Source organism: Rhinatrema bivittatum, chromosome 19 (assembly GCF_901001135.1).
Source record: "Rhinatrema bivittatum chromosome 19, aRhiBiv1.1, whole genome shotgun sequence".
In the NCBI taxonomy this organism is placed as follows: Eukaryota; Metazoa; Chordata; class Amphibia; order Gymnophiona; family Rhinatrematidae; genus Rhinatrema; species Rhinatrema bivittatum.
Genome location: NC_042633.1, coordinates 14175971 through 14198442, shown reverse-complemented (window position 1 = coordinate 14198442; position 22472 = coordinate 14175971). Strand labels below are relative to the sequence as shown.

Here is a 22472-nt window from a genome sequence, read left to right as displayed (position 1 = left end):
AAAGAAGGCAAAATTACTGGCATGGTTAAAAGGTGAGGTGAATAAGGTTATTTTAACCAAATAAATTGTCCTTCAAACATTGAAGAAAGATCCACCTGAAGAAAACAGGAAAAAACATACACTTTGTCAAGTTAAGTGTAAAACATTGATATGACAGGCTAAGAGAGAGAATTTGAAATGAAGTTGGCTGTAGAGGCAAAAATTCAGAATAAAAACTTTTAAAAATAATCCAAAGCAGGAAACCTGTGAGGGAGTCGGTTAAAACGTTAGATGACCGAGGGGTTAAAGGGGCTCTTAGGGAAGATAAGACCATTAGGGGTGTGCATTCGTTTGCAATGTATTGGCAATCTGCAACGTATATGTCCATATTCGTTGTATTCATGGGGTCGCAAAACGTATCGCAATTCCCCACGAATATAACATATCATTCATTCCATATGTTTGGTGTGCTCGCAGTGATTTCTTAGCGGCCATTTCAAATCGGAGAACGCCATTTGGGTGAATCCATAGCCAAAAACCATCCCTTTTCTAGAGATGTGAATCGTGTGATCGATCGTCTTAACGATTGATTTCGGCTGGGAGGGGGAGGGAATCGGATCGTCGCAGTTTGGGTTTTTTAAATATCGTGTAAATCGTGTAAATCGTGTAAATCGAAAACCGGCACACTAAAACATCCCTAAAACCCACTCCGACCCTTTAAAATAAATCCCCCCACCCTCCCGAACCCCCCCAAAATGCCTTAAATTACCTGGGGTCCAGTGGGGGGGGGGGAGGGCGGGAAAACCGGCACACTAAAACAACCCTAAAACCCACCCCGACCCTTTAAAATAAATCCCCCACCCTCCCGAACCCCCCCAAAATGCCTTAAAATACCTGGGGTCCAGAGGAAGGGTCCCGGTGTGATCTTTTACTCTCGGACCTCGGACCTCCGTGCATTGTAGAAACAAAATGGCGCTGGCGCTACCTTTGACCTGTCATATGACAGGTCAAAGGTAGCGCCGGCGCCATTTTGTTTTTTTGTCCCCCGACGTCAAAGGTAGCGCCGGCGCCATTTTGTTTTTTTGTCCCCCGACCTCCTGCAGTCGAATCGTTTTTCCGTACGGAAAAACGATTCGTGGTAGGAGATCGCTCCCGGACCCCCGCTGGACCCCCAGGGACTTTTGGCCACGATTCTGTAATACGAACTGTAAACTGCAAAACTTCAAAAATTTATTCCTATCCCCCTCTTCTTTTTTTTTCTTTTCTTTTTCTTTTTTTAAATAGTAAAAAGAACTATCAGGATAGAGAATAATAGATGGAACGACCTCCTGCAGTCGATTCGTGTTGCCGTACGGCCGGCGCCATTTTGCGCAAAATGGCGCCGGCCATTCGGCAACACGATTCGACTGCAGGAGGTCGTTCCGGACCCCCGCTGGACTTTTGGCAAGTCTTGTGGGGGTCAGGAGGCCCCCCCAAGCTGGCCAAAAGTCCCTGGGGGTCCAGCGGGGGTCCGGGAGCGATCTCCTACCGCGAATCGTTTTTCCGTACGGAAAAACGATTCGACTGCAGGAGGTCATTCCGGACCCCCGCTGGACTTTTGGCAAGTCTTGTGGGGGTCAGGAGGCCCCCCCAAGCTGGCCAAAAGTCCCTGGGGGTCCAGCGGGGGTCCGGGAGCGATCTCCTACGCTCCTGACGTCGGGGGACAAAAAAACAAAATGGCGCCAGCCTGTCATATGACAGGTCAAAGGTAGCGCCGGCGCCATTTTGTTTCTACAACGCACGGAGGTCCGAGGTCCGAGAGTAAAAGATCACACCGGGACCCTTCCTCTGGACCCCAGGTAATTTAAGGCATTTTGGGGGGGTTCGGGAGGGTGGGGGATTTATTTTAAAGGGTCGGGGTGGGTTTTAGGGTTGTTTTAGTGTGCCAGTTTTCCCGCCCTCCCCCTTCCCCCGATTTATGATTTTTTGACGATAAATCGGGGGAATTGTTATTGTATCGCGGCTCTAACGATTTTTGACGATTTAATATATATCGGACGATATTTTAAATCATCAAAAAACGATTCACATCCCTACCCTTTTCTGTGAGTCATCAGAGACCTCACCGCCCTGTCAGAGTGGGTTGGACAGGTTGGCAAGGAGACCAGAATGCAACGTATCAGCGAAAAGAATTTTTGCAATGCAGCCAATCGCGCTCTCACTCAGTGGTCGGTGACACTTTTCCTGATGACACAGCACTATATATACTTAAGCACGTGGCTTGCCACGCACTTTCTTTGCAGGGGTGATCTGGGGAGGCCTGGAGGTGGTCTGTCTCTGAGGAAGGTGGCTGCACTCAGAGCTAGTCTGAGTTCTCAAATCTGTATTCAATTGCTAGCTAGGCTAGTTACTTAGATAGAAAAAGATATTTGTTCTTCATTTGACTGCAGTGCCAGTGTTGCGTTCGTGCCTATTCTCGCCCTCGCTCCACCCTATCTACCTTTGTGGTGACTCCCTTTGGCTCAGACGGACAGATGCAGCCACGGCTTCTCTCCGCCTCTTGGTCCCGGTATCCCTGGGCTGGCTTGACTCTACGGATCGGCCATGTTCCTGATGATATAAGGGCGCATGCGCGCGCACTCCAGACTTTGTACCAGCAAGGGCGTGAACCTTGGGGGCATCCCCCCGTAATGACGTCATCCATTTTCAATTTAAAAGGTCTATGTTTGCTAACTACAAGTGAGTTAGCAAGGAACTCCAACGGGACTTGCTTCGGCAGTCCACCCTACTTGCAAACTACGTTCCGAGTTAGCAAGGGGAATCCTTCTCCAGTGCTCGGCCTTTTCAAACTATCAGGAGTACCCGCTCCTCGGGGGCTCCGCTCTCTTATTCTTGATTTCAGATTATTGGACGGGATCCAGTACTCGCTCCTCGAGGGCCTACGTTCCTGAAGACTCAGAAGACTCCTATTGCCTGGAGGCGATCGCAGACGTGAACACAGTGAGTCCTATTACAGACAGGAACTGGTACTCGCTCCACGAGGACCATTGTTCCTAATCGCTAAGGCTCCCTTCAGTCTAAGACGTTATCGCAGGTACAGAGATCGTGAGTTACCATTGCAGATTGCAGATAGGAATCGGTACTTGCTCCACGAGGGCCTATGTTCCTAATTACTTTCTCATACTCTCTTCTTCCTCAGAAGATATCGCATACCTATATCTTATGGATTACTATTACAGATTAACTATAGGAATCGGTACTCGCTCCACGAGGGCCTACGTTCCTAATTTTCTTCTAGCCTCTCTTCTATTCCAGAAGCCATCCCATACACAGTTATTGTGAGTTCTATTTCAGACTGCCTACAGAATCCAGTACTTGCCTGCGGCTCCTGTTCCTGTATACTGAAGACTCTCTGTTGCATACAGAAGACACTACAGAGATCTACAATTGTGAGTGTATCATCTACCACTGGTTATGCCCAGCATACCCTGTCTACTCACTACCTATAGTCTCTCCTGGACCCCCAGGGACTTTTGGCCAGCTTGAGGGGGCCTCCTGACCCCCACAAGACTTGCCAAAAGTCCAGCGGGGGTCCAGGAGCGACCTCCTGCACTCCGGCCGTATTGACAGTATTCAAAATGGCGCCGGCGCTACCTTTGCCCTCACAATGTCACAGGGGCCCCCTGGACCACCAGGTATGTGTAAAAGGTTTTTTTGGGGGGGGGGGGGGGATCGGGAGAATGGGGGAGGCTAAGGGGGTAATTTTAAAGGGTCGGGTGGGTTTTTTTTTTATCGGGCCATCGGCGCCATTTATATTAGTGGCAGCCAAAATGGCGCCGATGGCCCGAGAGCGGGAGATGGCGCCGGGACCCCCCCCCCCCACTGGACCACCAGGTAATTTAAAACATTTGGGGGGGGGGGGTTTGGGAGGGTGGGGGATTTGTTTTAAAGGGTCAGGGTGGGTTTTAGGGTTGTTTTGGTGTGCCGGTTTTCCCGCCCTCCCCCTCCCCCGATTTACGATTTTTCACGATAAATCGGGGGAATTTCTATTATATCGCGACTCTAACGATTTTTGACGATTTAAAAAATATCTGACGATTTTTTTAAATCGTCAAAAAACGATTCACATCCCTAATGAATACCTGTGTAGGTTAATAGAGAAGTGCAGGAACATAGCAACACACTTCCACAGAATTGTGAAGGCGGGGCATGTTCTCCTACAAAAGCAGACTGATTTGGAGATGCCTCACAAGGGTCTCATTCAAGACATTGCCACCCGGTGGAATTCCACCTTTATATTGCTGCAGAGGTTAGTGGAGCGGCAGACACCCCTTCATGATCTATCTGGTTCAATGGACATAGGTGTGCAGAATCCCCTAGGGCATCATGATTGGTTAGTCATGAGTCAGCTGCTAAAAATCCTGCAGCCCTTCAAGGATGTCACGGAGGAGCTGTTTCAGAAGTGCCATCTTGGCTGACATCATCCCTATAGTTAATTTCCTGGATGAAAATTTGGAGGCCTTTAAACAGGAAGAGGGAAAGACAGTTGAGGTGCTGCATTCTCTGGAGCAGCAGCAGGTGGAAGAGAGATTAAGGCCTTTAACAGACGAGAACACATACATGCTCGCCACAGTCTGTGATCCCCGTGTGAAAGGTAAACTTGCCCTATAGTACAATTGTCTCCTATTGGTGAAGGACCTGCTGTTAGCAAAAGTCCGTGAACAGGAGCGCCATAGGAAGAGACAGATTAGGCGTGAAGCAGAGGAGGAAACAGCGGGCACTTCTTAGAGTTGTGCTAGCCCAAGCAGGAGCAGCACTCTGTCAGCAACAGCTAGTACCTCCTTCTCCTCCAGAACGCCAAAGGCATGTTGCCCATAAAGATTCATCTTTTGTGCTATAGACTAGAGAGAAAGCAGCTGGAATGAGTGACTCTCAGCCCACCCAAGCAAAGGAGACACCAGCACAGCTGTCAGTGACACGGTATCTCTCAGAGCCCACAGAGAACATGCATACACATCTGCTGGCATATTGGGCACACTAGTCCACTGTCTGGCCACATCTAGCCAAAGTGGCTCAGTGATATCTGTCATATCCACCAACCACTGTGCCCAGTAAACGTGTCTTTTCAATGACAGGGGATATCATGAGCCCTCACCGCCCAAGGCTGGCACCAGAGTTGATGGAAATGCTAGTGTTTTTGAAAGTAAACCTGCCTTTGCTTGGGTTTCCAAATTTTCCCTGTGAATGGCAAGATGAATAAAAGCAATTGAAAGCCTTGCAGCAGCTCCAACTGCCGCCTATGCTCCAGATAATATAAGCACTGCAGCACATGTACCTGACCTGAAATGCTATGCCTGTCCATCCACTGTCCACTGGGTATTCAAAAATAATCTTCAGCTCAGTTCTTGCTTCACAAATGGCAGTCTCTATTGCTCTAAAATCATCCTCTGTTGAATTATCTTTCAGAAATGAAAAAGACGCCATTTTCATCTGGAAGTGAACCATTTCAGGAAGAAGTGACAGGTCAACCACAACATACCTGCACAAAGGAAATCCTCGAATGCTGTGCCTGTCCATCCAGGCCTTATGTCCCTACGTGGGCTTGACTTCTGTCCTCGAATGCTATGCCTGTACGTCCAGGTCTTATGTCCCTACGTGGGCTTGACCTCTGTCCTCGAATGCTGTGCCTGCCTGTCCATCCCGGCCTTATGTCCCTACGTGGGCTTCACCTCTGTCCTCAAATGCTGTGCCTGTCCGTCCAGGTATTACGGGCCTACGTGGGCTTCACCTCTGTCCTCGAATGCTGTGCCTGCCTGTCCGTCCAGGCCTTATGCCCCTACGTGGGCTTGGCTTCTGTCCTCGAATGCTGTGCCTGTCTGTCTAGGTCTTATGTCCCTACGTGGGCTTGACCTCTGTCCTCGAATGCTGTGCCTGTCTGTCCATGCAGGCCTTATGTCCCTACATGGGCTTGACCTCTGTCCTCGAATGCTGTGCCTGTCCGTCCAGGCCTTATGTCCCTACGTGGGCTAGACCTCTATCCTCGAATGCTGTGCCTGTCCATCCAGGCCTTATGTCCCTACGTGGGCTTCACCTCTATCCTCAAATGCTGTGCCTGTCCGTCCAGACCTTATGTCCCTACAAGGGCTTGACCTCAAACACTGTGCCTGTCCATCCACATTTGGAATGTACGAACATAAAAAGCTGAGTTAAAATGTTTGGAACTTGCTTAATAGTTTTCATGACCTTCATAATATGGGACATGTTCGCTAAATCTTTCCTAGGTGTCAACATTAATGTTTCTTCTAGTACTATCGAAAACTGGTGGTAGTGGGACTCTAGTTCATCCTCTGTGATCCCATAGTTTACACAGGCACTGTAGGGTACAAAGTCAACATAGGTTGATATTATATATTTGGGCGGGAGATGACATCAGCGCTTCTTTTGGTCCTAATGGCTGAACCCTCGTTGCAAAGGGAAATCTCAGTCCCTGGAAATTCAAACTACTAATCCTTCATAGCATGGGTCCTTAAATAAAACAAACAATTTTCTTTAGTTTCAGGGCAGAGAAGAGAACTTCCTCCATTTTGGTCATGAAGTCATGATCTGTTTGCAAATGCTTAAATCCTAACAATTTGTACCTATGTACACTCTAGGGGCCAACCCATTCCAGGGAGCCCTTTCCTGCTCAAAGGAAAGGAAACTCTCCCCAGGTGTAGCAGCCTATCTCTTAGCACCTGTTGACCCATGTTCAGAATGAGAAAAGAGCTCCAAGGTAGTTAGACTGTGGCAAACACAGTGAGACCATGCTCACAGTGAGACCATGCTCCACGTCGCCATGCTTTGAAGGCTCGTGCTCCACTCTAGGGGCCAACCCATTCCGGGGAGCCCTTTCCTGCTCAAATGAAAGGGAACTCTCCCCAGGTGTAGCCAGCCTGTATCTACCCTCTGCCACTCTGCCTTGCTGCCATACACCAGATGACTCTCTCAACTCCTTGTGGTGTTCTTGCCACTATCATGGGTCCTCATTGTGTTGGTGCTAGTCTTTCTGCTGTCTATGTTCCCCCTTCATTGTGCTGTAGGATGTTGATGCCACTTGTCTTGCCACTTTGCTTGTCGTGCTACCTTCGAGGGTTCATGTATCTGTTATCGGTGCTCTCTTTTGAAGCTGTGGTGTGTTTTTGACACGCTGCTGCTTTGCACCTCTATTAAAGTACTCTTGCCTCTCCTGATACCCCTTTGCCCCTTTAAAGTACCTTAGGCTATTCATTCCACTTTGGTGCCACTTTGCCACAGTCTAAGTACCTTGGAGCTCTTTTCTTGTTCTGATGATTGCTCCCCAGAAGTTTCATCAAAATTGATAAGAAAACCCCAATTCTGCAGCCAAAAATAGGTTGCAAATACTTCCAAATGGAATGTATCAACGGATTGGGGCCGCCATTGAACGAATGCAACGTATTTGGCTCCCGACGAACACAAATACCGAATCGGACAATTTCGTCCTTTCTGCACATCCCTAAAGGCCATTGCAGAAAGACTAATTCAATTCTTTGCTTCTGTGATTAATAATGAGGATGTTGGGGAGTTACCAGTTCCGGAGATGGATTTCAAGGGTGATGAGTAAGATGAACTGATCAAAATCACTGTGAACCTGGAAGATGTAGTAGGCCAGATTGACAAACTAAAGAGTAGCAAATCATCTGAAACAGATGGTGTGCACCCTAGGATTCTAATGTAACTAAAAAATGAAATTTCAGATCAATTAGTTAAAATGTGTAACCTATCATTAAAATCATCCATTGTACCTGAGGACTGGAGGGAGGTGGGACTGGCTGAGAAGTGGTGCTGGCTGAGAAGACCCAACTGGAGCTTCACTTTTACCAGCCCACATTCCCCGCAGGTTGAGCCCTTGGGTGCCGGGGCCGGCAGGTCTTAGGTGTGGGTCTCTCACGTCATGGAATCCAGATGAGAAGGCTAAGCGGCATTGGGCAAGCAGAAGTTGACGTAGGCGGCGGACAGTCATAACCAGGAGCAGGCCATAGGTCAGGATACGCAGCAGACAGGCAAAAATGAGGAAACAGGTTGGAGGTCAGGTCAGGGCAGGTGGAGGTCATGCGAAGTTGGAATATAGGGAGGGGGGTCAGGCAGGCAGAGATCAAGCAAAGTCGGATTACCAGGCAAAGGTCCAAAAGCAGGAAGTCAGTCCAAGGGCTGGAGGAGGAACAGGGACCGAGGCAGAAACACAGGATCAGGAATCAGGACTGGAACACAGGATCAAAAGGCTAGGCTGGAACACAGGATCAGGAACAACGCAAACTACGCACTCTAGAAGCAGAACAGGACTTGTTGCTGAAGCAAAGTGCTGGAGTTAGGGCCAGGTATATATATCCGCCTTGGGTGATGTCATCTCCCCGGGCTGGGGCAAAGTTTCCAGCCGTGGGCCCTTTAAATCACCGGCGACAGCGCGCACGCCTAGAGGGGCGGATGCCAAGACCGAGCCAGCGGCGAGTCACGCTGAATGGGCAGGCCGTACCAGTATTTATTTATTTTTATTTATTTATTTATTTAGCAGGTCTTATATACTGATGTTTGGTGTGATCTTCACAATGGTTTACAGTTTCTTTGTAAAAGCAAATATACAGTCATAATAATGTAAAAATTACTCTTATTCTACTAACAAAATAAAACATTGAATAAAAATGTAAACGTATACCTTATTAATAAAAAGCAATGAGTTCTGCGCTTGGCCACAGCGAGCGGCGAGGGCGAGAGCCGGGACTGGCCACCTCCTGGGGTAGGTGGCCCGGCTGCGGATGGCCACAGCCGAGAATCCTACCAATAAATAAAGACATGGTTTAATGGAACACAGTCAGCATGGATTTACCCAAGGGAAGTCTTGCCTCACAGATCTGCTTCATTTTCTTCAAAAGGTTAATATACATGTGGATAAAGATGAACTGATAGATGTAGTGTATTTGGATTTTCCGAAGGCGTTTGACAAAGTCCCTCATGAGCCTGTTTATTAGAGACAAGTGATAACACGCCAGAAAAGAGAGAACAATCAGGCCGATACAGTAAAACACGGCCCGGCTTGCGTGCTATTGAATGCGAATTGGACGCGCGTTTTAGACGCGTAAGATGTATGCACGATTCAGTATATGCTCTAAGCGTCCTTAGCGCGTGCTGAAAACGCCGTGTTACAATTAGCGCCCGTCGCATGTAGATGGTGTTTAATGACCTGATTAGCTATTCCCCTCGATACAGTAATGCGCGCCCAAAATTGAGCGTCTTTAACAGGCACATTTAACCTCTATATTTACCGCCTACCCTGACCCTGGCGTAGTGTGTTGCTGTGCTCTTGACAGTCGTGAATATCCAACGGACAGCATCGGACAGCGACATGGACTACATGTATATATTGGCTTTGGCGATCTTTTTTCTAGGGCTGAGAACGAGATTAAGAAATGCTCTGCGAGCGAATTCTAGACGGCCTATTGGGGACAACAGCCAACAGCAGAACCCGGCACAAAGACCGGAGGAGGTATGTATATGTGTTGTTTTTTAATATCCAACAGTAGCATTTTTCTGTCTGGGCGTCTCTGAGGCTCCGCGGGTCCAGTGGAGACACAGACGCCTGTACAGATGCCGGGAGAAGGATGCTGCACACGACCTTCCTCCGGTGTCTCGAATTAGGCGTCCCTGAGGCTCCGCTTCTTTTGTTAAATGAATAATCAAGATGTATTAAGTTATGCTGATTTTCTTGTGTTGTTTTTCACGCAGGCACAACAGGACGGAGTCGTCCGTGCACAGGACAGGGACATCGGCAGACCAGGACGGGCCATCGGCAGACCTGGACGTATCATTCGCCCACGGATAACTTTCTTTGGCATGTCGGAGTGAGATGTAGTCCGAATCTACCGGCTGAGCTCACGGGTAATCCTGTTCCTCTATGAAGATCTGCGCTGCAACCTTGAGCCCCTGGCCAATCGCAATTATGCTGTGCCAGGGTTGACAAAACTTCTTGGTGCCTTAAATTTTTTTGATACCGGAAGTTTTCAAAACCCCCGTGAGTGTTATTGCGGGTATGACACAGTCCTCCTTCTCACGGCATCTGACACGGGTCATGAAGGCCATGATGAAGCGGATGAGGACGTACATCGTGTATCCTACCGATCCAGTGGAGCTGCAACAGATCCGCAGCGGGTTCATGGGTATTGTAGGGATGCCGAACGTGTTGGGTGCTATAGACTGCACCCATATTGCGTTTACCCCGAGGTTGGAGGAAGAGAGCTCCTTCCGGAATCGCAAGCACTTCCATTCAATGAATGTTCAAGTCGTTTGCGATGCACACCTTCAGATTCTAAATGTTGTAGCGAAGTATCCTGGGAGCTGCCATGATGCCTACATTCTGGAACATTCATCTATGGAGACACATTTCCCAGAGGGGAAGTACGGTGAAGGCTGGCTACTTGGTAAGTGACATCGGCTACGGCCTGGGATTCTATATCTGGGATGTTCGGTATACAATATGGGGCGGATTTTAAGAGCCCTGCTCGCCTAAATCCGCCCAAATCCGGGCGGATTTAGGCAAGCAGGGCCCTGCGCGCCGGTGAGCCTATTTTACATAGGCCTACCGGCGCGCGCAGAGCCCCGGGACTCGCGTAAGTCCTGGGGTTTTCTGAGGGGGGCGTGTCGGGGGCGGGCCCGAACGTGCGGCGTTTTCGGGGCGTGTCGGGAGTGTTCCGGGGGCAGGCCCGGGGCGTGGCTACGGCCCGGGGTGGTCCGGGGGCGATGCCGTGCCCTCTGGACCCGCCCCCAGGTCGCGTCCCGGCGCGCTAGCGGCCCGCTGGCGCGCGGGGATTTACGTCTCCCTCCGGGAGGCGTAAATCCCCTGACAAAGGTAAGGGGGGGGATTAGACAGGGCCAGGCGGGTGGGTTAGGTAGGGGAAGGGAGGGGAAGGGGAGGGGAGGGCAAAAGAAAGTTCCCTCCAAGGCCGCTCCGATTTCGGAGCGGCCTCGGAGGGAACGGGGGTAGGCTGTGCGGCTCGGCGCGCGCCGGCTATACGGAATTGATAGCCTTGCGCGCGCCGATCCAGGATTTTAGCGGATACGCGCGGCTACGCGCGTATCTACTAAAATCCCGCGTACTTTTGCTTGCGCCTGATGCGCCAGCAAAAGTATGCCAAATCGCGCGGTTTGAAAATCTACCCCTATGTGTGCATTTATATATGTGATGTGTTTAAGATGTTAAGCGCTGTAAAGTTGTTTTTGATGCATTCCTAATTATTTCCCCTATAGGTGATGGCAGCTATGGCTGTAAGCCCTGGTTGCTAACTCCACTCCAGTCTCCACACACTGCGGCAGAAAAACACTATAGTGAGGCTCATGGCAGCACCAGAAACGTTATCTATTCGGTGTTCATGCGGGGTCTGTTGGAAAGAAGCATCCATTAGTATGGCCTTACCTGCTGAAAGCATTGCCGATCTTCCCATAGATATCCAAAGATACCGCTGTAACTGCTCTGTCCTGGGCTGAATCAAAAACAAGACTTTCTTATGCGACTTAGATACACGTCCAAGGTAGGATTATGATGTGGCGATGATGTCACAAAAGGGGAACAACGGGATACGTTTCCAGATCTATGAAAAGTTTGGAATGTAACATTCTTGTTACATTTTCAAAATGACATTCCCCGTTCCCTTGAAATGACATTTATGGAAGCAGCACGCCCTGGATACTGTATAGGAGTTCTATAATATCCTATACAGTAAAATCGATTGCGAACGCCTACTGCTTGATAGGCGCACCTTTGGCGCCTCTTGGATTTAGGTCTAATTTGAATACTGAATCGAGAGGATTGTGAACCAAAATGTGCGCGCGTCAAATGAGCGGGTGCTGGATACTGCCGCACTTTATTTTACTCGTCGGTACTGTATCAGCCTGAGAAAGTATAAAAAGCAAAGATGCTTACCCAGAAGGGCTTCTGAAGGAGAGCACTTATTCACACATGAGCTAGGGAAACATAAAAGAGAAAAAAACACAAGAAACAAAAGTTACAATTGCATGGAAAGACATTTACCTGATTGTGTTACTTACTAGAATCCTGGAACTCTGGAGTTCTTTGCTCCATGTAAGAAAGTTATAGAATTTATTGCTCTATATACACTGAATGTGATTAGAAAAAAGTATAGTTTGCTGAAAGAAAAAACAGAAGTACTTTTGTAAAACATAATTTATTTCAAAGATTCATTAATTGACTCTAACGCATTAAATGTAATTTGCACAATACTTGTGTTCCTCTTAAACATTTCCCATCCCCCTCTACCCCTGAGGGATGCACAGGTGGATTTTAATCCCTTAGTCCTGGTTAGGTGCCCTGACTGGGAGGAGAGTATTCCTCTTAACTGATCCCCACTCTTTGGTACCTGAGTACCTAAAACATCAAATTGTCATACTCAGCCACTGAAAGAGGGAGGGTTGCCACACACAAAGGGGGGCATTAAACTTGAAGTTATTTTTCTATGCAAGATTTCACCATACTGTACTATTGAAGCCTGACACATATTTGATGTTTCTATCATATCCTCACGTTCCCATCTTTCCTACAGCATATTCATTTGTGTGCCTTAAGATCCTCTTTTCGGAGTTTCTGTTTCAGGCCTTTTATCATTTTAGTAGCCCTATTCTCAACTGCTTCCATCCCCTCAGATCACTTTTCCGGTCTTTATTTTTACTCTTTCTGGTGTGTGTCTAATCTTATACACCACTCTTATCTGAAATAAAGAGCCTCTTTGTACATTAATAATAGACACATTTGCTGTGTATCCCTCCTCATTTCTCTCTGTTAAGGCTCCTGTCTCTATCTGCAGTGAGAGCTGTGGTCCTGGGTTCCGGAAGGCCATTCTAGAAGGGCAACCTGCCTGCTGCTTTGACTGCATCTCCTGCTCCAAAGAAGAGTTTAGTAACCAAACCGGTGAGTGCTATGAAGTCCACTCAGTAGTGAGCATATTTAGAAGGATGGAAGGTTGGTATTAGAGGATACAATGGTTCTGTCTAGGTCAGTTTAATGGACAAAAGCATTGCAGAGTATGCAGCTACATTTCTGAGCAAATGTTCATAGACAATCAAATACCAGCATATATATTAAAATGTTGAAAAGTATATTTCCTAGTGAAGAACTGCCTTGTGCTTTATTTATTTATTTAAAAAAAAACATTTACATTTGCAATCCAACATACTCAGCGGGGTACAAGAAACATACATAATAAAAAGAAAAAGATATCTTCCAACTGATTTCAATAAATGTAAAGATTGTATGACATACCAAACATTGGCCTTAGTCAAACTTAATTCAAGCACCAACTTAGTAGAAGCACAGACAACATTGTGAAAAGAAACCATGTCTACAAACCCCAAAGCTAAAAGGAGGACTGCAGGAAGGTGTTATTCCTTAGTTACAAACAGGAAATGAATCCCTCTTCATTGCCAAAAGCTTGTCTAAAAAATAAAGTTTACACCATCTTAGTGAATGTTTGAATGTACTAAAACATACCTATATCTCCTGTGATGTTTTCTTGAGTTGAAGTCCCTCAGTAGTTTGTAAATCCTAAGTAATTTATGGTGTGACATCTTCAAAAAGAGACCTATGAATAACGAGAATATAACAATCTACATCTATCATATGTATGGTGTTATCTGTCTTTTGGAGGGGTCTGATTTGGATACACGAACAGCCATCAGGGAGTGATCTCCATCATCTGACACACATACTATGCAAACCTGCACATCCCTGGAAACACAGTGGCAATGACTGATAGAGTAAAGGGTTCTGGAAGGCTACATGAGAGAGGATATCAGCAGACTTGCAAATATGTGGTGAGACAGGGAATGAGTCTCAGGGTCAGACGGGGGGGATAGACACAAGTACTCAGTTCATTCATATTTAATACCTGTTGACATTTCAGTGGATGTCAGCAGATAATATTCATTATCTCCGTTCTTTTGGATGATTGAATAGAAAATAACACATTTGAAAGTATTCTTCCTTTCATGAGACTAGTGAGGGAACAAATATTGCAAGCCTTTTGTACATTAAGTTCTTTGGTAAAAAGTTCAAGGGATACTGTGTCCATTTAGACTTTATTGTATGGATTTCACCAGCTGGACAACAATCCTTTTTTAATTTGCCAAACTTTAATCTAATTTATTGATTTACAAATTACCTTTCAATTTGTAAATGAATACTGAAGGCAGGATTCAAAAGAGAAAGCCTCCACAAGCAAGTTACATGGAAAAACTACAACTTCAATACAACAGAACAAATTATAAACAAAACAATAATGCCTCCACAATCAGGCTACATAGATATATCTTATAATTCAACAAGACAATAGTTACAAATAAGATGGGAAAAGGTAAAGAATCTCTAAAGATGAATGATACTCTCATTATGATTATCCTCATCTAGCCAGATCTGGACTTGCTTCTTCCTACAGATGCCAAGGAGTGTATGAAGTGCCCTGAAGACCAATGGCCGACCATAAGACAAGATGGATGCCAGAAGAAGACAATCGAATTTCTGTCCTATCTAGAACCCTTGGGTATGGTCCTGGCAGTTATCTCTGTGCTTGGTGCCCTGATGCCAGCCACTATCCTTGTTATCTTCATCCAGAACCGCAACACACCAGTTGTGAAAGCAAACAACCGTGAACTCAGCTATCTTCTGTTATTAGCCCTCATCCTGTCTTTCGGGTGCTCATTAGTATTCATAGGCCACCCCACAAAAATGACATGCATGATGCAACAGATGACATTTGGAATTGTATTTCGCCATCTGCATCTCTTGCCTGCTCGCCAAGACCATCATGGTGGTCATAGCCTTCAATGCCACCAAGCCAACCAGCAACCTAAAGTTATTGGTGGGACCACGACTGTCCAATGTCCTGGTATTAACCTGCAGCCTGATCCAGGTCCTCATCTGTGTCACTTGGCTGATAGTGGCTCCCCCATTTTACCAAATGAACATGAAATCCCAGATGGGAAAGATAGTCCTTGAATGCAATGAAGGGTCATTGTCTGCATTCTACTGCATGCTGGGATACATGGGCTTGTTGTCTATTATCAGCTTCATTGTAGCCTTTTTAGCTAGAATGTTGCCTGACAGCTTTAATGAGGCTAAGTTCATCACCTTTAGCATGATTATATTTATTGCTGTCTGGCTTTCATTCATCCCTGCTTATCTAAGCACAACAGGGAAATACACAGTGGCTGTGGAAATATTTGCAATTTTGACCTCCAGTGTTGGGTTGTTGGGTTGTATATTCTTCCCCAAATGTTATATCATCCTATTTAGACCAGACATGAACACCAAGGAATTCCTAATGGGGAAGGCCACAGGGAGCCTCAAGAAAACAAAGTAATTGCATTGTAGCATATTGATTAATAAATATCTCAGTTTACATGATGTAATCTTTTTCTGAAAATACATTTTCTTGTAGCAGTAGTGGTAGTAAATTGAAAAAGAACTTTGCTCATAGCTGATCAAAAAAATTGACCCCTCTGTGAAGTTGAACATTGGAACGTAGAGATAATATCATATCTGCCAGTCTAGTTCTACCTGAGATTGTAAACACTTCCCTTAAAATTTATAAAGCATGGTGGCATGTCTGACAGATAAATCGCTATCCAAAGTTTGCGTGACCCAGACTACATCCTTACGTTCACTTCATCCATTTTTACAGCCATTTCTCTCTCTCTCATTCTGTAAACTGGGATTTACCTGTTACACTCGATGGACCGCAAGCTCATTCAGTGGCCTGTACCTGTCAGCTAGCCCCGGCCGCATAGTCTCCCAGTGCCGCATCACCCCCGCTGCTTCTGATTACCCCCGCATGGTTTCATTCTGACAGTATGAGAGGAAGCTATGCCACGCTGCTCCCTCTCCTCGGTGTGGCAGTTAGCTGCTGGAACATCAAGGATAAGCTGCCCTCCTGGAAGCCATCTCCTCCTCCACTCTATGGAGTAGATTTTCAAAGCAGAGTGTATGCATCTATTGCTGCGGTTCCTGGAGTGAGGACATGGATGAGCATGTTATAAAATCGGATAGCCATGCACTCATGCATACTAGATTTTAAAATCCGTGCATGCATGTGCGGGCGGTGCATACAGAGGGTGGGGAATTTTCATTAAACACATGCTGCGATGCAATTGGACCTTCCCCAGTTTCTTACCCCTCCTACCTACATTTCCTATCTCTTCCCCTATCCTCCCCACCCCCTAAACCTAACCTTCCTTTCCCTACATTTTTTATTTTATTATTTACTGCTCCTCCAGAGCAGAAGTAAGTTTCCGGCCAGCACGCGCTTCCCCAAAACAGCAGCTAATGGCTGCTGTCTCGGCCAGCCTCTGCACTTGCAGGGCTCCTCCCTGCAGGTTGTGCCAACTCCACCTCATCCTAAGGGTCCACATTTCCAACATTACCATACCTGTCATGTTGACCCTACACCTGTTGTGGTTTCAAAATATCCATAATGAATATGCATGAGACAAATCTGTATATGCTGGATCTGCAAAGTATGTAAATTTATCCCATTTGCATTCATTGTGAATATCACACACATGTCAACCAACATATGTTTCTGTTATTATAATGCATTATTCTCTTTCATAGTTATTGCATTCTAGCAAACAGGGTTTATTAAGACTTTTTTCACCTATTGAGATTTGTTTTGAGATCACTCAACAATCCACCTTTAGTAGTCATGTATCACTGTTGTATTACTCACTTCTCCTAGACATTAACCTTGAGTTAAATTATTTAAAACTGAGGAAGAATTGTAGGGCTTGTTTTTTCTATCAATTATTGCAATAATTTGGTGGTTTAGGCTTGTGTTTCTCAATAATACGAAGGTAAGTTTCACTCAAATATTTATGGGTGGATATCCCTTGTGCATTGGGGGAAGAGTATAGTGATAGGAGTATACTACCGTCCAGCTGGCCAAGATGGTGAGATAGACAGTGAAATGCTAAGAGAAATTAGGAAAGCTAACCAAATTAGCAGTGCAGTAATAATGGGAGATTTCAATTAACCCAATATTGACTGGGTAAATGTATCATCGGGACATGCTAGAGAGACAAAGTTCCTGGATGGAATAAATGACAGTTTTATGGAGGAATTGGTTCAGGAACCAATGAGAGAGGGAGCAATTTTAGATCTAATTCCTAGTGGAGCTCAAGATTTGGTAAGAGTGGTAACGGTGGTGGGGCCACCTGGCAATAATGGTCATAAAATGATCAAATTTGAATTAATGACAGGAAGGAGGACAGTAAGCAAATCCATGGCTCTAGTGCTAAACTTTCAAAAGGGAAACTTTGATAAAATGAGAAAAATAGAAAAAAACTTAAAAGGAGCAGCTACAAAGGTAAAATGTGTGGAGGACGCATGAACATTGATAAAAAGTACCATCGAAGAAGCACAGTCCAAATGTATTCCACACATTAAGGATAGGTGAGGCTATTTTAGCCAAAAGATCTTCATTCAAAAATTGGAAGAAGGATCCAGCAGAAGAAAATATGAAAGAGCATAATTGTTGGCAAGTTAAATGTAAGACATTGATAATAGGCATGTGCATTTGTTTAGAATGAATTAGGCAATTTCAATGAAATTGCCTAATTCGTCCTGGTGCAGGAGACCCAAATCCCGAAACGGATTTTTCCTGAAATTCAGGAAAATTTTGTTTTTCGTGTTAGCGGGGGGGGGGGGGGGGGGGCACATTTATTTAAAGAAAACCAAAATCCCACCCAACCCTTCCAATTTCCTTAATTACAAACCCCCCACCCCCACCATCCAGATCTCCTCCCAAGACTTACTGAAAGCCCTGATTGTCCAGTCGGGGTCCCGGGAGCAATCTTCTGCTCTTAGGCCATTGGACCTGTCAGGAATCAAAATGGCACCGGTGGCCCTTTGCCCTTACCATGTGACTGGGGCTACTGGTGCCATTGGTTGACCCCTGTCACATGGTAGGAGCAATAGATGGCTGGCGCCATCTTTGAAAATAGAGCAGGCCATCCATTGTTCCTTCCAAGTGACAGGGGCCGACCAATGGCACTGATAGCCCTGTCACATGGTAAGGGCAAAGTGCCACTGGCACCATTTTGATTAGTGGTAGCCAAAAGCCCGAGAGGGAGAGATTACTCCCTCGACCCCGCTGGACCACCAGGGCTTTTAGTAAGTCTTGGGGGGGGGGGATTGGTGGTTGTAATTAAGTAAATTTGAAGGACTGGAGTGGGGTTTTTTTCCGGTTCATTTCCGAAAACGAAACAAAAAAAAAACGTTGTGCACATCCCTAATTGATAAGACAGGCTAAGAGAGAATTTGAAAAGAAGTTGTCCATAGAGGCAAAAAATCACAGTAAAAACTTTTAAAAATATATCCAAACTAGAAAGCCTGCAAGGGAGTCAGTTGGACTGTTAGATGATCAAGGGGTTAAAGGGGCACTTAGAGAAGATAAGGCCATCACATAAAGATTAAACAATTTCTTTGCTTCGGTGTTTACTGAAGAGGATGTTGGGGAGATACCCGTTTCGGAGGATTTTCACGGGTAATGATTCATATGGACTGAATCAAATCACTGTGAACCTATAGAAGATGTGGTAGGCCTAATTGACAAACTGAAGTGTAGTAAACCATCTGGACCGGATGGTATACACCCCAGAGTTCTGAAGGAACTAAAAAATGAAATTTCAGACCTATTAGTAAAACTTTGTAACCTATCATTAAAATCATCTATTGTACCTGAAGACTGAAGGGTGGTTAATATAACTCCAATATTTAAAAATGTCTCCAGGGGCGTTCTGGGAAAATACAGACCAGTTAGCTTGACTTTAGTGCCAGGAAAAATAGTAGAAAGTGTTCTAAATATCAAAATCACAGAACGTATAGAAAGAAATGGTTTTATGGAACAAAGTCAGCATGGCTTTACCCAAGGCAAGTCTTGCCTCACAAATCTGCTTCACATTTTTGAAGGAGTTAATAACATGTGAATAAAGGTGATAGGTAGAAGTAGTGTATTTGGATTTTCATAAGGCATTTGAGAAAGTTCCTCATGAGAGGCTTCTAGGAAAAGAAAATGTCATGGGATAGGTGGCAATTTCCTTTTGTGGATTACAAATATGCTAAAAATCAGGAAACAAAGAGTAGGATTAAATAGACAATTTTCACAGTGGAGGGGAATGGGCAGTGGAGTGCCTCAGGGATCTGTACTGGGAGCCATGCTTTTCAATATATTTATAAATAATCTGGAAAGTAATTATACGAGTGAGGTAATCAAAATTGCAGATGATACAAAATTATTTAGAGTAGTTAAATCACAAGTGGATTGTGATAAAAGGGATGGAATAGCTCCCCTATGAAGAAAGACTAAAGAGGTTAGGACTGTTCAGCTTGGAGAAGAGACGGCAGAGAGGGATATAATAGAGGTGCTTAAAATCATGAGAGGTCTAGAATGGGTAAATGTGAATCGGTTATTTACTCTTTCGGATAACAGAAGGACTAGGGGGCACTCCATGAAGTTAGCATGTAGCACATTTAAAACTAATCAGAGAAAGTTCTTTTTCACTCAACGCACCATTAAACCCTGGAATTTGTTGCCAGAGGATGTGGTTAGTGCAGTTAGTGTAGCTGGGTTTAAAAAAGGATTGGATACGTTCTTGGAGAAGAAGTCCATTACCAGCTATTGAGTTGACTTAGAAAATAGCCACTGTTTTTACTAGCAGCAGTAACATGGGATAGACTTAGTTTTTGGCTATTTGCCATGTTCTTATTGCCTGGATTTGCCCCTTTTGGGAACAGGATGCTGGGCTTGATGGACCCTTGGTCTGACCTAGTATGGCATGTTCTTATGTTCTTATACCTGTTGTGTTTCTCAATAAGAAGAAGGTAAGTTTCAAACTGACATGTGGACTCTGTGTGGGGTGAGTTGATCAGCAGGCACCAGATATGAATCCATTTTAAAAACAGTCTCACTGCATGCATATGTGTACCCAATTTTAACTGGGCAGGAGCCTATGTGCATAGATCTCTCTTCTGCCATTTAAGTCGGGGAATTTTAAAAGGGGCGCGCATGCACGCCATTGACAGTTTCACCAGTTCATCCATGTTCACCCAGTTCATAAGGTTCTCCAAACTCCAGGCCCCCCCCCCCTGACTTGATGGTCTGCACACCCCTCAGTTACCGCAGAACTTTAAAACTCCTGACAAATGGTTCTTTCTGTTTATTTTGTAACTTATTCCTCATCCCTAACAGAAGTAAAATTGAGCACCACTGGATCTAGATGCACACCCTGGATTCAAAGTATTTACGTCCGCATCTCATGGCCACACCCCAAACCACCAGACCTCAATAAGACCATGCCCACTCCCTGCCCCTTTTAAAAACCTTTTCACATATCTGCACAGTGGGAGACAATCAGAAGCAAGACAGACCAGTCGCCTTAACTTGAAGATATTTATTGGCACATATTTTCAAATATATTTAAATATCTTCAAGCTAAGGCGACTGGTCTGTCTTGCTTCTGTTTGCCATCTTCTGGTCTGCTTTGTGGGATGCTCAGTGGGAGATACACGCATATCTGGGTGGCTTTAAAATTTCGTAGTCGTGCACCTTCAATTGATGTAAGTGCCGGGCTTTTAAAATTCACCCCTTAAATTTCATAGTTTTTGTTTTTGTATGTTGAATTGATATTATAAATTCTATGCCTGTATTTTTTATTATAAACTGAATTGATTGTATTAATTATGCAATATATCAAATTAAATAAACAATAAATGATTGGCTGTGAGGTCACCAAGAATCTTTTGTTCCATCCATTCCGGGCCTTGTAGATAAAATTATTTTAGGTAGCATCAACATAGTCCACATGAAAATCCAGAATACACAGACCACACATACATACACGCACACAGATTGCATCCCTCAACCAATCAGAAACTTAAGACAGATTTAGCAAATAGAGGAAGAGGAGGGGCTAGACTAAAGAAATGGAAGGATCTGGGTTCATTGTTTCTATGGGAATGCATATGATCAATACCTGGAATGGTAGAGGGACAAAAAATGAAGAAGGGGAAATCAGTCAGCACAGAATGGCACTACAGCCTAGAATGGAAAAAGGGATGACGTGGGGTTTTATTTCCCATTTAAATGCAAAACTCAAGGAAAAGTGACCTCCTGCAGGCAGTCAAGTTTCTAGAGCTGAAAACTGGGAGACTTCCTTAGCTCAGAGATAGACCAAGAGTAATGACCAGCAACACGGTTGGAAATTGCTCGAACATGGAAATCGTCTAAAGGACCGACCATTCTGGATGTGATTAAGAGGTTGGATTCCGTGTGCACCATGAGCAAGCTCACTGTAGCTAAAAGACAACATTTACAGGTCTTCACTAAAACATGGGAAGATTACTTGAAGTGGCGAGGAGCATCAAAGGGAACGGTTCATTGATGCGGGAAGATTCTCAGGGGAGGTGCCCAGGCCTAGGAATAACTGCGGAAGGAACAACTATTTTTTTTTCTCCTCTTTATGTACTTCAGCACCTGTTGACATTCTTATTTCTTTCATTTTTGATTTATTATTTCCTACAGCTTCACAGCTTACTTGTATTATGTATTTTGTACTATGTTACTCATCATACTGATGGGAGGGGGGGGGGGGGAGGGGAGAAAAGAAGGAAGGGGATAATGGTATATATTGGTAAAGGCATTCTGTTTTGTTGCATTACCTGTTCGAAGTGTGCGGCCTTGTTATTGCCAATAAAAATTATAAATTGAAAAAAAAAAGTAATGACCAAAGCAAGAACAGCATAGGCAGAAGCAACTTGACAGTATGGATGCCTAAAAAGGCGTTATCTGCTGCCATCTCCCAGCTACCAATGTGTATTTCTGATGTCAGTGACTCATTATTAAACATGGTTGCTCACAAGAATGTATCAGAGTTGCACCTAAAAACCTTCAAAAAATGGCTACACTTGATTGATAGCTCATAGCATGTTATGTGTCCTGTTGAAATGCTATATACAGAGCCGTAGCCAGGCAATTTTCCACCTGTGGCTAAGTAAAAAGCTGCGTCCTCACCCTTTAGACAAAACATGATACTGTAAGTTAAGATACTCTGTCAAATGTTTGTACAGAAATACCCAAGGTCGGTACTTTTGCTGATGTTGAAAGGAGGGGCTAGACCCGAACTGGAATCCCCGGAGACCTCAGGGAGGTAAGAGTTCAGGAAGGTCTGCTGGGCAAGACAGGCAGTGCCTGCGGGTCTAGTCTGGTGAAGGCCTCGGGTTGAATCCAAGCAGGTTGGTCTGGTAGTCATGGTAGGCCAAAAGAGAATTTAAAATGAAGTTGGCCATAGAGGCAAAAACTCATAATAAAAACTTTTTAAAATATATCCAAAGCAAGAAACCTGTGAGGGAGTCGGTTGGACCATTAGATGACAGAGGGGTTAAAGGGGCTCTTAGGGAAGATAAG

General features: G+C 45.1%; 1 protein-coding gene and 1 pseudogene across 2 annotated transcripts; both read left to right on the top strand.

The window, feature by feature from the left end:
- Positions 1–7266: 7266 nt before the first annotated feature.
- On the top strand, positions 7267–11494 carry LOC115080982 (putative nuclease HARBI1). 2 transcript variants are annotated; one of them, XM_029585479.1, is made up of 3 exons: positions 7267–9496; positions 9736–10427; positions 11254–11494. In XM_029585479.1, the coding sequence occupies exons 2-3, from the start codon at positions 10040–10042 to the stop codon at positions 11406–11408; spliced, it is 543 nt and encodes a 180-aa protein (XP_029441339.1). In that variant the 5' UTR covers positions 7267–9496; positions 9736–10039; the 3' UTR covers positions 11409–11494. The 2 variants fall into 2 exon arrangements, with proteins under 2 accessions (XP_029441339.1, XP_029441338.1); XM_029585478.1 differs by having other exon boundaries at positions 7267–10427.
- LOC115080984 lies at positions 11494–16217 on the top strand (annotated as a pseudogene).
- Positions 16218–22472: the final 6255 nt, after the last annotated feature.